We start from the raw sequence: 14,247 nt of genomic DNA, 5'->3' as shown, positions 1-14,247 counted from the left end.
TGATTGTCTCATAAAAAGATTTATTTTTTTTGCCTAAATGTACAAAGGCAAGTTACAGTATTGTATAAAAAAGAAAACTCAAAATGTACACTTTACATAAGAACTCTGATGGGGTTGGTGGGGGTTTTGATGAACCTGAAGAACAAAATGAAACACAGCAACTACAAACAAAAAACCTAAATAACTGTAAACATCTTTATTTCAAGTACCGACTGATACTGAACCACTGTCCACTGGAAATGAACGACACGGGGGAACGGTGGAGGAGGAGGGTGGGGGTGTCACTGCAGGAAGAGCGGGACAGCCCACCCCAACCCGCCCTGCATCCAGCACCATTTAAGATGAGTGCCTCAGCAATGGCCGTGTTGTGGTAAAAGACTGACAGATCAATCCCATGATTGGTAAAAGTAACAGGGGAAAAATACTCAAATAAATTAAAGACTCAAGAGCCCCCCCCCCACCCCCCCACAAAAACCCCTTTAGCCTTTAACCACCTCCATTTAAAAACATCCAGAAGAGCAGAAACCTACAGAAGGTGTTGGAAAGTTAAGCACATGAACTGCTTCAAACCGGAAGCTTCTGTCTTGGGCAGGTGTCTGAACGTCACAAATCCATGAACTGGGCCATCCGGACTTCAAAACTGCAACTTCTTTGAATTTAAGAACATCTTTAAAACAGGTCTGAGAAGTGACTGGACTGGACCACCCCCGCAGGAAGCTAGGCCTGCTTCCTGTCCCTTCCAGCCCCACCTGGTGCAGGTTCCCCCTGACCCCATGGGTTAAGAAGCAAGACCTACAAACCCGAGTTACTGTCTCCCTGGCAGGCAGTATTTTGTAGTCTCCATGGAAACACCTGCTCGCAAATGGACCAAGACCAAGGAGAGCCTCACCCCTCCTGGAGAGGGTCTAAGAACAGACACAGGCACGAACGCCTTGAGGTCCCTCATTTCCCGATGGGGGAATAATCAGGTAGGGGGTTAGTGGTGCAGACCAGGGCTACTGGGACAGGAGGGACACTTCAAATACATCATTAGCTACCGTTTCCATATCATATCAACAATAGTACAAAAAAAGATAAAGGCTAAGAGAAGAAAGGGTAGCAAATTCGTCCGACTGCCTTTTTAAAATAATTCCTCTGTACACTATATACAGAAAGCAGACGGGAACCTCATGGCGTGGACAGGAGGCGTGGCTCGGCGCGGGTTAATGCTTTTCAGTGCTAATTTACACCATGCGGGGGAGGCTGTGTTCTGGGAGAGAATGGGATGCGTTCGACTTGGAGGGAGGGGGACACCCTGAGAAAGACCCCCCCAAAGCTTGCCATGGCGTCCCATCCAGGGACCAAACACGGTCTCCTGAACTGTGAGAGGAATGCACTGCAGCCAGCTCCTCATCCTCGTCCCTGCCCACACTCATCACACCCTGCAGGTAGGAGCCAGAGGCAGATGGCATTCTCATATTCTGCAGCACCCAATAGAAACTAGAAGGGGGCAGGTCACATGACGCACTGGGGGGCCCAGCAGCGTGAGGAGCCTCCCTGCTCTGTTTCTTCAGGGTGATGTTCACGCCCCGGCGGAGATAGATGGAAGGGCTCTGCTGGTGAGCTGTGTTGCCGTGGTTACCTCTGCACCTACATCCACTGGCCCAGTGGGGATGTCTCCCCACCCCTTCTCAGATAGTAGTGTGCTAGAGGCAGCATTAAAACCCTCTCAAATTGTAGTGATTTCATTTCTCTTCAGGGATTTGCTCCCCCCCCTCAAATATTACTGCAAAAGAGAAACTGACTGGATGAAGGTCCTTCAGGTAGCATCTCTTCCGTCTAGCAAGTCCGCCACAGTGCAAAACAGAGCTCTGGGGCCAGCTGCGTGTTGAGAGGGCAGGGCTCGGGGGCCCGGGGGCCCATGCGCAAGCCCATTGGGAGGAGGACAGCCTGCTGAACATCCAGGCGGAAAGCCGAAAAAATAAAAAAATACAAAATGAACACCATTTAACTGATGTCTAAACAAACTCTGCACGCTTCGTCATGTGATCCAGTCACATGACTCCTGTAAGGTTGAGGTAGCCAATCAGGTCTCCCTGTGGAATAAACAAGACATTTCAAAGTACAGTGCGCAACAAGTAATTTAAGGATTTCCAAGGAATAAATAAATGCTGACTTTCTCTGGTAGGTGTGTGTGTTTGCGCGCGTGCCTGTGTGTGTGTGTGTGTGTGTGTGTGCGCGCACATGCGTGCTCCCAGCCAGGGTCTTACCGGTCTCACCTCCTCGCGGGAGGGTACAGGGAGGGTGTGGAGGCTTGCTGACTGGCAACAATGGCTGATGAGGAGAGACCTGTGGGAGTGGGAGTAATGTCATGCCACGGCAGGGTAATCTGGGCAAGCTCACGCCCTCAGACAATCTACATGTCCTGGTGTAGTGACAATGCCCCAGGCTTGGCAGAAAGCGGGTGATTCTAGCTGCTCACCTGTGGCATAGGAGAGGTCGTACTGCCCTGAGAGCAGCGGGTAGCCCAGGTGGTGGTGGTGGGGGTGGGGGGGCATGATGCGCTGGGAGGGGGAGGAGCGCGGCCGCTCCCCATCCCTGTCGCGCTCCGGCACGCCCCCCCGCTCTCGCTCCCGCTCGTGGCCTGCCTTGTCAGCCGCCGTTGGTGACTTGCTCTTGTAGTAACTAGCGTGTTGGTGCAGGATGTCCAGAGCTTTGGCGTCCGGGGCCCCCTTGGCACTCACCGTGGGGCTGCCGCGGGCCTTCTCTCCCTCCTCTGCGGCCGCCACCTTGCCACCGTACGGCGGGAATGAGTAACCTGCCGATAGGTAAGACCCTGTGGGGACCACAAGGCCCAGGAGGGAGGAAAACGGACATCAGCAATAATGGCATGTGGCCTTTGACAGGCGCGTCAGGCGGCAGACACTGTACAAGGGCCAGATACCCATCTTCTTTACAGACTAACTGAAACTGATCTGTTCCTTAACTACATCTGCAACCCTTTCAGTCATTGCTACATCACACCCGCATATACACACACACATTCTGTATTTTGTGTCGGGATATGAGTATATCGGTATATTGATAATTATATCAGCCATGGAGGGTAATAATCTGGGAAACTTTACTTGCATTGAGGATACCCCCTAAATATTAAGTAATTTTGATTCTTTTTGTCCCCACGTTATTAATTCTGGTGGTAGATCACACAGACAGGCTGCCTCCACCAAGAACATGCTTTGTCACCCCCTTGGTGAAAGTACGACTGACCCCCAACCCCCCAATTCCAAAGTCCTGTCTGAAAAGCCCCGCCTCTCACCGGGGTAGTTCTGCATCATGACGGAGGGCATGCCGCGGTAGCCGGGGTGCCCGGGGTCGTAGCCCTGTCCATAGGGGTAGCTGTGCACGTAGGGCATGTAGGACTGGTGCTGTGCCAGCGAGGAGGAGAAGGCCATGTGAGCAGCCGCCCGGGGATCCTTGGCGATGCTCCGGTGCTCTTCTGACGGGGTGGCCACCGAACGAGGGTCAGAGCTCTCCTTACTTTCCTCCTTAGTCATGGCCTCCTTGGGTCGTGGCCGTTCCTCCTTGCCCTTTCTATCCCGCTCCCGCTCCCTCTCCCTCTCCTCCCGCCAGCGTTGCTCCTCTTCCTGCTGCTGCTTCTGAGCCTCAGGGTACTTGCTGGGGTACACGTAGGGCCAGAGGCGTGCCTCCGTCTCCTGAGGAGCAGAGGAGTCAGTCAGCGGCTTTACAGGGACAGCAGGATGTGCGTGACTCAGGCTCTTGGAGCTGGAGCTCTGGTCGCAGCTCAAACCAGCTTTTAATCTCTCAGACACTTCAGTGCACTGCCACTGGAGCTAATGAGCCAAAACTGTCAGATGGTTTCAGCTGAGGCTTTTAAAGAACCAAAGGTTTACTTGCTATCACAGCAGTCTATTTCAGGAGCACAAGTCCAGGTTACATGCTCTGACTCACTGGCTCAATCTGGGTTCAGTCTTCTACTCAGCAAGTCAGTGACTCACAAACCACTTGGCAGCAACTTCCCTAAAGCAGCATTAGAAAATTATTTTCTGGTTTATTCTCAGCCAAACCACTGCTAGCATTATTTGCTTGACAAAAACTGGTTTAGTGGATGAACCCAAACTGGCCCAGGCAGTTCTTCAAACATACAGATATCACTATGATGCACTGAAGTCTCTGCTTTCACACCCTGGGGTCACACACAGCCCAAGGCCAGTGTATCATATTCACAACAGGAAGGCCAACACTCCAACGCAGTTCCACATGTCTATATGGGACCTCAACATCAGTACAAAGGCTGCTAGCATCACATCTTGCTGGTAAAGTGGATGGGTAGTGCTGGGTGAGGCTGAATGATTTCATGAGAATAGTGATGAGGATTATTTCTCTACAGAGGAGGGAGAAAGGTGGATGAGGAGCAGAGAGGGCTATGCTTACCTGTCTGTACCACATGGCGTGGTCCCCTCCCGGCTTGGGCTCCTCCTTGCCGTGGTGCGCCCCTTCGCCCAGCTTTGCCTTCAGACCCTCTGACGGCTGGGCCTGTGCCTTTGCATCCTCGCCTTTCGGGATGATGACGGATTTCACGGCATCCGACGAAGAGTCTTTGGACTTACTGGGGTGGTGGGCCTTGCCAAGGTCCGAGAGACTGGGTGCCTTGGACAGAGTCGGGGGGATGGAGGCCTTCTGCTTCCACTCCTCCTTCATGGAGGCCTCCCGCTCCTTCAGGGCCGCCTCAGTCTTCTTGTCGGCTGCCGCCTGCCGCTGCCGCTCCTCCTGCTGCTGTCGATAGGCCGGGCTGGTGCTCATCAGATGGTTGTGGTAGGCCTGATCAGGGTAGCCGTAAGGAGATACGTAGGCATATTGGTTGTAGTAGAGCGGCTGCATGTAGACGCTGGAGCGCTGCTGGATGACCGAGGGTTGCTGCTGGCTGGGGGCACTCAGCTCGGGCTTCCGCTCATCCTGTGGCTCTGGCTTCACCTTCACCTCCCGAGGCTCCGGCTCCTCTTCCTTCTTGACCTTCACAGGCTGTCCTCCCTCGGTCAGAGGAGCGGCTCCTGCAGCAGCACTGGAGCCCCCCGGGCTGGGGTTGGCGTAGCCAGGGGAGTAGTAGGTATCATAATTGGCATAGTACGGTGAATCCTTGCTGGGAGTCTGAGAGGGGAATAAGGCCTTCTTGGCTCCTTCCCTCACAGCCTGCTCCTCTGACTTGGCCTTCATGGCCTCCATTTTGCTCTCACCGTCCTCCCCGGCATCAGATATATCTGAGTAAGCAGGACTGTTGGTCTTCACGGAGGCGTTGTCAGCGCCGTTCTGAGCGGCGACGTGAAGCGGTGTCAGCGGTTGGCCCATAGTGCTGCTCTCCATGCGACTGGCCACGCCTATAGAAGGGCTAGGAGCGTTGTCGGTGAAGCTGTAGATTTTGTCCGCTTCAGCTTTGATGCTGGCCAGGCGGCTCTGAAGGGGGTCTGAGGAGCCATTAAGGAGTCCCTCACTCTTGGCCCCTGGGTCAGAGGACTCTGAATATGGACTCTTGCCCTCCTCAGGTTTTCCGCCCTTTCCCTGAGGCCTGGGGCTTTCTGCATCTTTGCATGCCTCCTTCTTCCTCTTGTCCTTCTTTTTCTTATCCTTGGAGCTGCCCAGGGCTGGGTTGGCTGTCGATGGGTCACTCATCACAGTGGGCTTGGGCTGAATGGCTTTCAGCTGTGGGCTCTTGGGAATGGCCTGCACAACAGTGGTCATGGCAGGACCAGAGACTGGGCCCCCAGCTGTATAGGGTGTGACTGGAAGAGGGTAGAGTTGCTGGCCGGGCATGGCTGGAGCTATCGGCCGAGCAGATTTTATGCTCTTCTGCGGCAACTTGTCTGATTTGGCACCTCCTGGTTTCCTGGATTTATCCTTGTCGGAAGCCTTCTTGTCATCCATGCCATCATTGCTGGCCTCGTCGGTGAGACACGGCCCATCCTCACAGCCGTCCATGGGCATCGCCCCAGTTTCCTGATCGCCATCTCCAGGCTTCTTCTTGCTTGGCTGTTTGGAGCCAAACTTGCCAGCAGAAGGAGAAGGACTTTGAGCATCAAAGCCTCTGCCTTTAGGGGTGACTGAGCGAGCGGGGGAAAGGCAGCCCTTCTGCAAGATGGAGGCACCATTACAGCCGCCAGGCTCCGGGTGTAACGTCGAGTCCTCCCCGTACTCACTGTCACCGTCCAGATCAAGCTTGACGTCGTCATCATTATGGGCACGTGCCTGGTGGTACTTCAGACCGTTGATGTGCTTGTACTTCTTGTTGCAGTTGGGGTGGGGGCAGTCGATGAGGACAGGCGAGGGGCAGCTCCGGTCTAGTGGGGGTGGCAGGGGCTCTGGCTTGATCGTGGAAACTGGCAGGCCGGGGGGTTGAGCACCACTGCCACTGGAGTTGGTGCGCATTCGCTTGCTGCCCTTGGTGTCTTCCGAGCTTGAGTTGGGTTCCATGTCTGACGGGGGCTTGTTCTTGCGCTTGCTGGCAGAAGACGGGCTAGCCTTGATGTCCTCTGCATTGCTGTTGGGTGGTGTGCGGCCCTCAGAGGAGTTCTGGCTTCCCCGTCTGCCCTTGCTGTTGGAGCCGGCTCGTGTCTTGCTGTTGTTGCTGCCCTTGTTGTCGGAGGAATTGCTGTTCTCATGAACGGGGGTGTTGCTGTTGGGTCTCATGCGCTTGCCTCGACCTCGGCCGTTCCGCATCTCCAAGTCGCTGGTAGGAGACTCGCAGAACCTGAGCAGGAAGATGGAGATAGCTAACTCCCCTGGTCCCCCCCTCACATAGCTAAAAATAAGGGAATTAAACAGACAACCACTCTTAGCTGGGGGGGAGAATCTCTCATAGGACTGCCACCCAGCTTGCTGGGCAATACATGCGGACAGATAAATCTGATCTGCTTTCTGCTCATTAGCTCAAATGGTAAAAAGAACATAATCTGACTGCTAAAGAATAGACAGCATTTATTAAACTACAGTCTGCTCTCAGCAGATACCATCAACCATGTACAAAAAAGGAAGCTCGAGTAACCATGTAAGGTAGGGTTACATATCTATAGTGAATATTCAGTGCCATGTAATTATATTAAGAAATATGAAATCAATGAAGGCAATTATACTTAAATTAGTAAATTAGCATTCCCTCAGTAATGAGATTTGTCTGCTTACCTTGGGGGGGCCCAGTCATGCCTGGTGCAGTCCAGGAGGGTGCCAACATAAGTCTTATTTCTCCAGGTGACGTTCACCACCAACATTCCTACAAGAACAAGGAAGCAGGCTTGAGAATAGAAGTTACCACAACCTGGCTCTGCAGGTACTCAGCAGCACCCCCCCACACTGACTGGCGACACGCAGCACTGAGCATAACGCATCCATGGGGCAAGTGAGAGGGAATCCTGACAGCGTTTTGTTTATCCCCTGAAGAACCATGGCTCAGCCAATCGCCTGCATCTCTACCCACTGCCACTAGGGGGCAATAGACAACAGATGCTGCGGAGGAACAGACGTGTGGGTTCACTAAAGCTGGTCTCAAACAACCAATATTCTGCTAATTGGAGTTAGTCAAAGGAGTGAAGTATGGTCAGGGGTTCCAGGCCAACCAGCTGGGAAACCCTCAACATGTAGAGCAGCGTCTCACAAACAGCCAACCCATGACAGAGCTGTAATCCTATCAGGCATGACGGCAACATAACGATTTTAGCGGATGTGTTTGCATGCGCTTTGCAATTTGGCATGCAGTAAAGGGCAATAAGCCGATAACGAAGGAAATGGAAATCAAATGGTTAACATCACAGACATGCATTCTGGGAGGACTGGATACAAGTACAAGCTCCGTTCCAAGACGGCGGCTGTCACTCCGGAAAGCAGAGGCAAGGCAGCTGAGCTGAAGCTCTAGACCGCGGCATCATTCAGGGTCTCCAGTGAGCACAATGTTGGCAAGATGCTCCTCATTTGGTTTGGATTTTCAAGAAGATGGATCAATAGAAGCAGCCAGCAGCTTTCCAGAATAATTACCATTACATCTGTAAGCAATTTTCATTACAATTGTTAGCAAAATGGCAAATAAGACTAAGAAAGCAGGTCTGTGCCCGATGGGCCAAATCGTGAGACAATTGGATCAGGCTGCCGGCCGTTTCCTGCAGAACCCTAAATACGATTCCCCTGTGGTGAGAGGCTGCCAAACGCAAAGCCATGTTCCCAAGCCCAAGCCGGATTAGGATGAGGTGTAAATACAGGTGTGACAAACACAGGCTGTATCCCCAAAGGTGTGAGACAGTCCCACAATGCGGGCCCAGCGTTGGGGGTGGCCGGAACCCTCACCCGAGCACTGACCCTCAGGTCCAGCTCAGCCCCCCCGAAATAACCGGAGCCAGCAGCGGGTATCACGCGTAACGCTGTAGGAATGCTGGACGGCATCACACTTTACTGGCCCAAGAAACGCTGCTCTCCTGGCCACCCCATCCCAAACATCTGCATGCTCTGCAGTGTGATGCCCCTGGAGCTCACAGGGCTGGTACGCCAGTCCAGGTCTGGTTTGCATTTTGGGTCGGCATGCACAGATGCAGGCAGCAATGCATGCGTACAGATACACAAGCACACATGCAGCTATGTATTTCAAGTGTGACACGTCAGAAGGCTCCTCTAGTACCGTGGTACGTGAGGAGGACGGGCGGATCACACCCTCAGACTAGCATGCATTGCATACCACACTGGCCACCCCAGGGCCAAAATCAGGGTGTAGATAAGGAGACCCATGCGGGGCAGGGTGTGGCTCAGTGGGCTAAGCCTCTGTGTCAGTGATCAGAAGGTCGGCGGTTCAAGCCCAGCCTCGGCATATCTGTGGATCCTTGAGCAAGGCCCTTAACCCCCGCAATGGGGGCTGCCCTTCATGGCCAAACTTAGGGGAGGTGAAAAGAGAATTTCCCAATGGGGAACAATGAAGTATCAATTATTATTATTATACATGGTGCATTGGGATAATGGGTGGGTCTGTTTGCCTAGTTGATCGCAGATTTCATGTCCATCCTAAGCAGAATAGGCGGTGTGGGAAGGACGGCTGCTCAGACCCCCAGCATCACTCACACCTCTATAAGCGTGTGTCTAAGAACAAGAGAATATGTGAACACCAAAGTTAAATATCCCAATGCATTTGATTATCAACACTGCAGAGAAATTAAAATCCTGAGCACCGCACCCCTCCAGCAGCCCTGGCTAGCGAGGGGCTTCCTGCCAACAGCTGTGTGTAGCAACTCACTAATGACACCGAATAACAAAGAAGTCACCAACCCCCCGTGGGTCAAGCAGGACACCAAAGAGCAGCTCCATTAGTTAGGTACAACCACCCCCCGCATGCTCCCACTCCCAGCCCTAAATCGAGGACAAGCCTGCAGAGAATGATCTCTGACCCTTCCCCCACCTGCCAGTCAAAGCACCATGGGCCCTTATGGCCCAAGGGGGACACTGGCAGTCTCAGAGTGCTTCTGTGAAGAGGTAGGGACACCCCCCCCCCCTCTCCAGATAACCCTGAGGTCTGCTGCAGGGCTTGGCGAGTGCGCCTGACTTACTGGGAGAGGAACCAGGGAGGTGATAGAGAATCGCCATGGCGACGGTGCAGCGGTGCAACCACACCCATGTACATGGTCAGAAAAATCCAGCCACTTCACAGGAGCAACATGAACGGGTGAAAAGAGGTAGAAAATGAAACCGGGGGCAACTGTACCTGCGGCATGTGGGGGCTTAGCGGTGCTGCGAAGATTAACTACAGCCCTGCTGGGGTTACAGGAAACTGGCAGTTTGATCTGTATTCCTGTCTGATGCACAGCACCAGGGTAATGATTCCTCCGGCTGACAACGCAGATGCAGCATATCGGAGGCGGAGGGATGCGGATTTCTCTAAATGACAGTGCCGGTCTCTTTCGGAGAGCACTTGGCATACGATAGTGTGAGAGAGTATGAGAAAGGAAGTGAGAGTGTGAGAGAGAGTGTGAGAGAGTGGTTTACACAGCCGTCCGCAGGAATAAGCCTTCTCAAAGCACAGCTATTCAACAAGCGAGCTAACTCTGTCCAGGCAGAGAGGACAGACCCTAGTTAAGGAGTGCCAAGCACACGCCAGCAAGGGAGGAGGGCTGAAGGCTGCTCTCTTGTCCAGCCGGACATGTCAGGCGACCAGCTGCAGCAATGGCTGCCCTCCTGGCCCAGGAGCGGTCTGGGCACAGCCTCAGGGAGCACTGCGAAAACCTGAGAGAATGAACTACACGTGCTGTGAGATGCAGGCTGTTCGTGCACCGGACAATGATGACGTCTGAGGCTGAAGATCACACTGATATTAAAGGGAAGCCGTTACTATGGCCTACTGGTACACGGCAGCGTGACGGCGGGGCAGTGACTGCGTCACTGCAGAGAGCTTCTCACGGTGCTCCACCATATCACGGGTTTTATATCTGTCACAATCTACTAGTGCCGTTAGCTGTTATTAGCATATAATTAGTTGTCAGTGTATGTGTTATTTAATGTGTAGATTACGCTTTCTATATTTCAGTTTACAGAAACCACAGACAACTGTAAATAACTTGTGTATAGTTGCTGAACACAATAGTTAATGAGTAGCATGGGTGTGTATCTGCACATAAATTTCAACTGGATGTCATCATCGCAGGTTCCTACCAGACAACCTGTGCAGGCTATAAAGGGAGTAAAGAGCTGCCTCTAAGCCGTCATCAGTGAGGTCACATGACCTGGGCACCCTCCTCCTCCCCGCTCCCGTGGGCCCTTACCGTCCTCAGTCTCCTGCCACACGATGCCCTCCAGGTTGACGCTGGTGCCCGGCTCACACGGGCCCAGGCACTCCGGCTCGGTGGCCAGGCCCACGTCGGCCGTGTTGACTGCCACGGAGCGCGTGCGCACCATGATCTGCTCACACGGGGAGGCGATGTCGCCGTGGGACACCGGAGCCAGCAGCTGCAGTGGGGGAGGGGCGGGGGTGGAGACCGGAGACTCCATCTGTGGGGAGAAAGGGAGTAGAGAGATCAGGTTAAAGCCTTGCAGATACGAGTCGCTCTGTTTGCGTTCTGGTCGAGCAACGGGAACACACGGACGCAGCCTGAGGCTGTCGATGGATGGACGGAGCAGATCTCACTGCGATCACCCTACACAAAGCAACTCTGCTCCCAGGCACTAATGATGACACAGAGCGTAAGGTAACCCTGCGACAGCTGGCGAGATCCCCCCAACCCTGCTACTAAAGGAGGATGGATCCCACTGCCCCCATCACCCAGCTAAAATAAACTCATAGCCCAACTGACCCGGCTGCATCACACTTTATCCACCATGCGGATACAGTCCTGGTTTGTAGGCAGGTGGAGGACAGCTGCTACAGGTCGATCATATGCTTGTGAATATGATTTTGTGCGTGTGCATGTGTGTGTGTGTTTTTGCATGTCTATGTGCGCGTGTGAGAGTGTGTGAGAGAGAGAGAGAAACATCCAGCCACTTCCACAGCACACAGATGACTGCTGGATTCTTAGCACCCATAAGGTTCATCCACCCTCACAAGGCTGAACCCTGTCGCTCAGGCTTTAACGCCCTCCTCACAGCTGCGGCCTTCCAAACCACACCGTTAGCGTGGATTACGGAGTCGTTTGGGCTGTTAGCTTCCTGGCTAAGGGAAGACGGCATGGCGCCCTTCCTGTGGTGGGCCTGGGGGCAGGGACGTTATGGGAGTGGTGGGGTACACTTCCCGTCTGTGGATTCGAGACTGGAATTAAGCGGTTTGTGTCCGACAGGGAAAAATCCACAGAAATTTTGATTAAGGCGGCAGCCCTTTGCTTCACGCCCAGAGCCGTGCTTCAGATTGGTTCTCTGAAGTCATGACATCTGCCAGGATGGTTTCAGCCGAGCACCAAAGCTCTCCGAGGCAAATCCCGACTGAGAAGATGAAAGGGCGCGGCAGAGCCGGGTGCCGCAGGGCGGCTCAGAGGGGCTGACGCTGGCTGCCCTCTCCTTTCCGCACGAGCAGGCAGGGGGAATACAGCGAATCATTAGGGACCAGTGGCACATGGTGTCATTTTCCACCCATCTTATCCCCCTAATGGCTGCACGTGTTTGTTTTTGGACACCCCCTGCCAAGTTAGCAGCTCTGCTAAGCAGAGCGACGCCGACTGCCTCCTCAAGGAATGAGCAATCCACTCAGTCCGACCTTCACCCTGAGGAGAGCTTTACACCGCGTTGGATCTGCTAAAGTTGGAATAGCGCTGGTCCCTGGAGTGACAAAGGCCCAGGGGTAACTCCCAATGCCTGTTCTCGACGAGCCCGGGGACGCAAACCTAGACAGGACAAGCACGGATGCAGCTGCACACTGCTCCAGTGAAAGACATCTTCAAACAAATGGCTGTTCCTCTGCAGAGCATGTCACTAAATTAGGGCCCAGGGGAATCTGCTGAGGAAGACTCAATGGGCCGATCAAATCTACATGAGGAAGGAAACGCAGAAACCAGGGAGAGAGGGACAATAGGGTGGGGAGGGCCCCAAGGAAATGGTTTAAAAGTCAATGAAGTACAGGTACTGAGCATGCGGGAAACATCCATGCGACACTCAGAGACCGTGCTCAATGTTTACCGCACCCTAAGTCGATCAGAAACCAGCATTTACTGCTCAATCCCATCGGCTGACAGGAGGACAAAACAGCCTTCATCAGAAGGTCTGTCACGCCTATCAAGTACAGGGCAAGGACTTTACGTCACTCAGGTCAATTCTGCGGTTTTACAACATAACATTTCCGGCATTATTACAGCCACCAGCTGCATTGAACTTCAAAACAAATGTACAGCAGTCAGTCACAGAACTTACACCAAAAGTCTGAACTCTGAACTTTAAGCCATCCAATATCAAGCATTTCACTGAGTTTGTACAACACAAATGCCACCACCATAAGCAGAATGTCTCACCCAAAAAGGAAAAAAAATGCCTTTGAAATATCTTCCTCAGATGAGTGAGCACCATTTAACCTTAAATACCACACTCTGATAAGAGGAATAACAAATAATAAAACAAAAGCATGAGCCTACCTTTCCAGTAAGGGCATGGAGAGAACAGAAATGCTACAGGTCTAAACTGCTCCCTTTACAACTGTATACATCATATTCACAAGGTTACCACTGCAGTGTAAGGATTTCCTGTTTAGTGTTACAAACCAGGTTAAAAAAAAAAAAAAAACAGAAAAACGGCTCTGGCAGCTTGAAAACACCTCCACCATTAGTCACATATCACCCTGCAAGTCGCCACGATGCACACGTCTCCCCACCCTCACGGTATTAAATCACCATCAGTGACGATTCCAACCCCAACTGTGTAAACAAGCCAATGAAACCGGTGCGAAAGTTTCAATAAAGACACACGCTGGCTTGTAATTATGTGTCATTTTAATGTCGCTACGGAGGAACCGCTGGTGGCAAAAGACTGGTTATTCGAGTCTGCTGCTCTGTCCTGTCACTGGCCAATAGGACACGGCCTGTGTCACCATGATAAATGCGACCTATTGTGTGCGAGGGAACAGAGGAGCACTTCAGCCTGACTCTTGCACGGTTTCTGCCACTGGCCACTCTTTTCAGGGCAGGGATCTATGGACTATTAAATTCCTAGCCAATGCCAAGTAGTTCAGGGTAACCATGCACCGTTGGACGGTGGTTGCTAGGTTAAATGCCAACACCCCATCATTAAACAAAAGGCTTTGTATCGGAGCCAAGCCGGGCAGAAGCCACGAGTAGAACCTGTTAACGATTACAACACTTACGGTTTAATGACCCTAAACCGGGAGCGCTCGGCACCTTGGGGGACACTGCACCACCTGTTCTCAAAACCCGGAAAGGGGCTCCGAAGACAATGCCACTCACTCAGCATCGATTCTCCTGTGTAACAGGACTATGGAAGAAAACCACTGGGACCCAAACATCACGACGAGTGACCGTCCCTGACGAGCAGCAGAAGGAATGGGGAATCGAGATAAACATTAGCAGTTTATCAGTAGATCCTTGGCAGATATGGCTAAGTATGTTACGCTGCCTTATCTCGGCTATGACTCATGAGCTCAGCCAGTCATACCGGTTAGAACAGGTTTGAGTGGGTTTCTGAAGACGCCCAGTGCCATTTCCCCCATCCACCTTCAGTAAGAGCACCTCCATGGCTAACTTTCCTTTTCAGAGCACAGCCTTCCTCCACTGGGCACCAGGGGTGGCTTTGGCGGCAGAC

At 52.8% G+C, this 14,247-nt stretch overlaps 1 protein-coding gene across 2 annotated transcripts in view; it reads right to left on the bottom strand.

Moving 5' to 3' along the window:
- LOC111857395 (zinc finger protein 609-like) overlaps window positions 1-14,247 on the bottom strand; it is a 58,891-nt gene continuing 44,644 nt past the window's right edge. Inside the window, exons 1-8 of one of the 2 annotated variants that reach the window (XM_023838208.2) lie at window positions 13,068-13,201; window positions 10,779-11,004; window positions 7,174-7,261; window positions 4,435-6,742; window positions 3,299-3,695; window positions 2,462-2,815; window positions 2,250-2,328; window positions 1-2,075 (exon numbers count right to left, since the gene is read on the bottom strand). In XM_023838208.2, coding sequence (XP_023693976.2) covers window positions 2,255-2,328; window positions 2,462-2,815; window positions 3,299-3,695; window positions 4,435-6,742; window positions 7,174-7,261; window positions 10,779-11,004 — 3,447 coding nt within the window. In that variant the 5' untranslated portion in view covers window positions 13,068-13,201 and the 3' untranslated portion in view covers window positions 1-2,075; window positions 2,250-2,254. Of the gene's footprint in view, window positions 2,076-2,249; window positions 2,329-2,461; window positions 2,816-3,298; window positions 3,696-4,434; window positions 6,743-7,173; window positions 7,262-10,778; window positions 11,005-13,067; window positions 13,202-14,247 lie in introns of those variants that run through there. The other variant, XM_023838207.2, reaches the window with a different exon arrangement.

Source organism: Paramormyrops kingsleyae, chromosome 13 (genome assembly GCF_048594095.1).
Source record: "Paramormyrops kingsleyae isolate MSU_618 chromosome 13, PKINGS_0.4, whole genome shotgun sequence".
Taxonomy (NCBI): Eukaryota; Metazoa; Chordata; class Actinopteri; order Osteoglossiformes; family Mormyridae; genus Paramormyrops; species Paramormyrops kingsleyae.
This window is presented reverse-complemented; position numbering and strand designations above follow the sequence as displayed.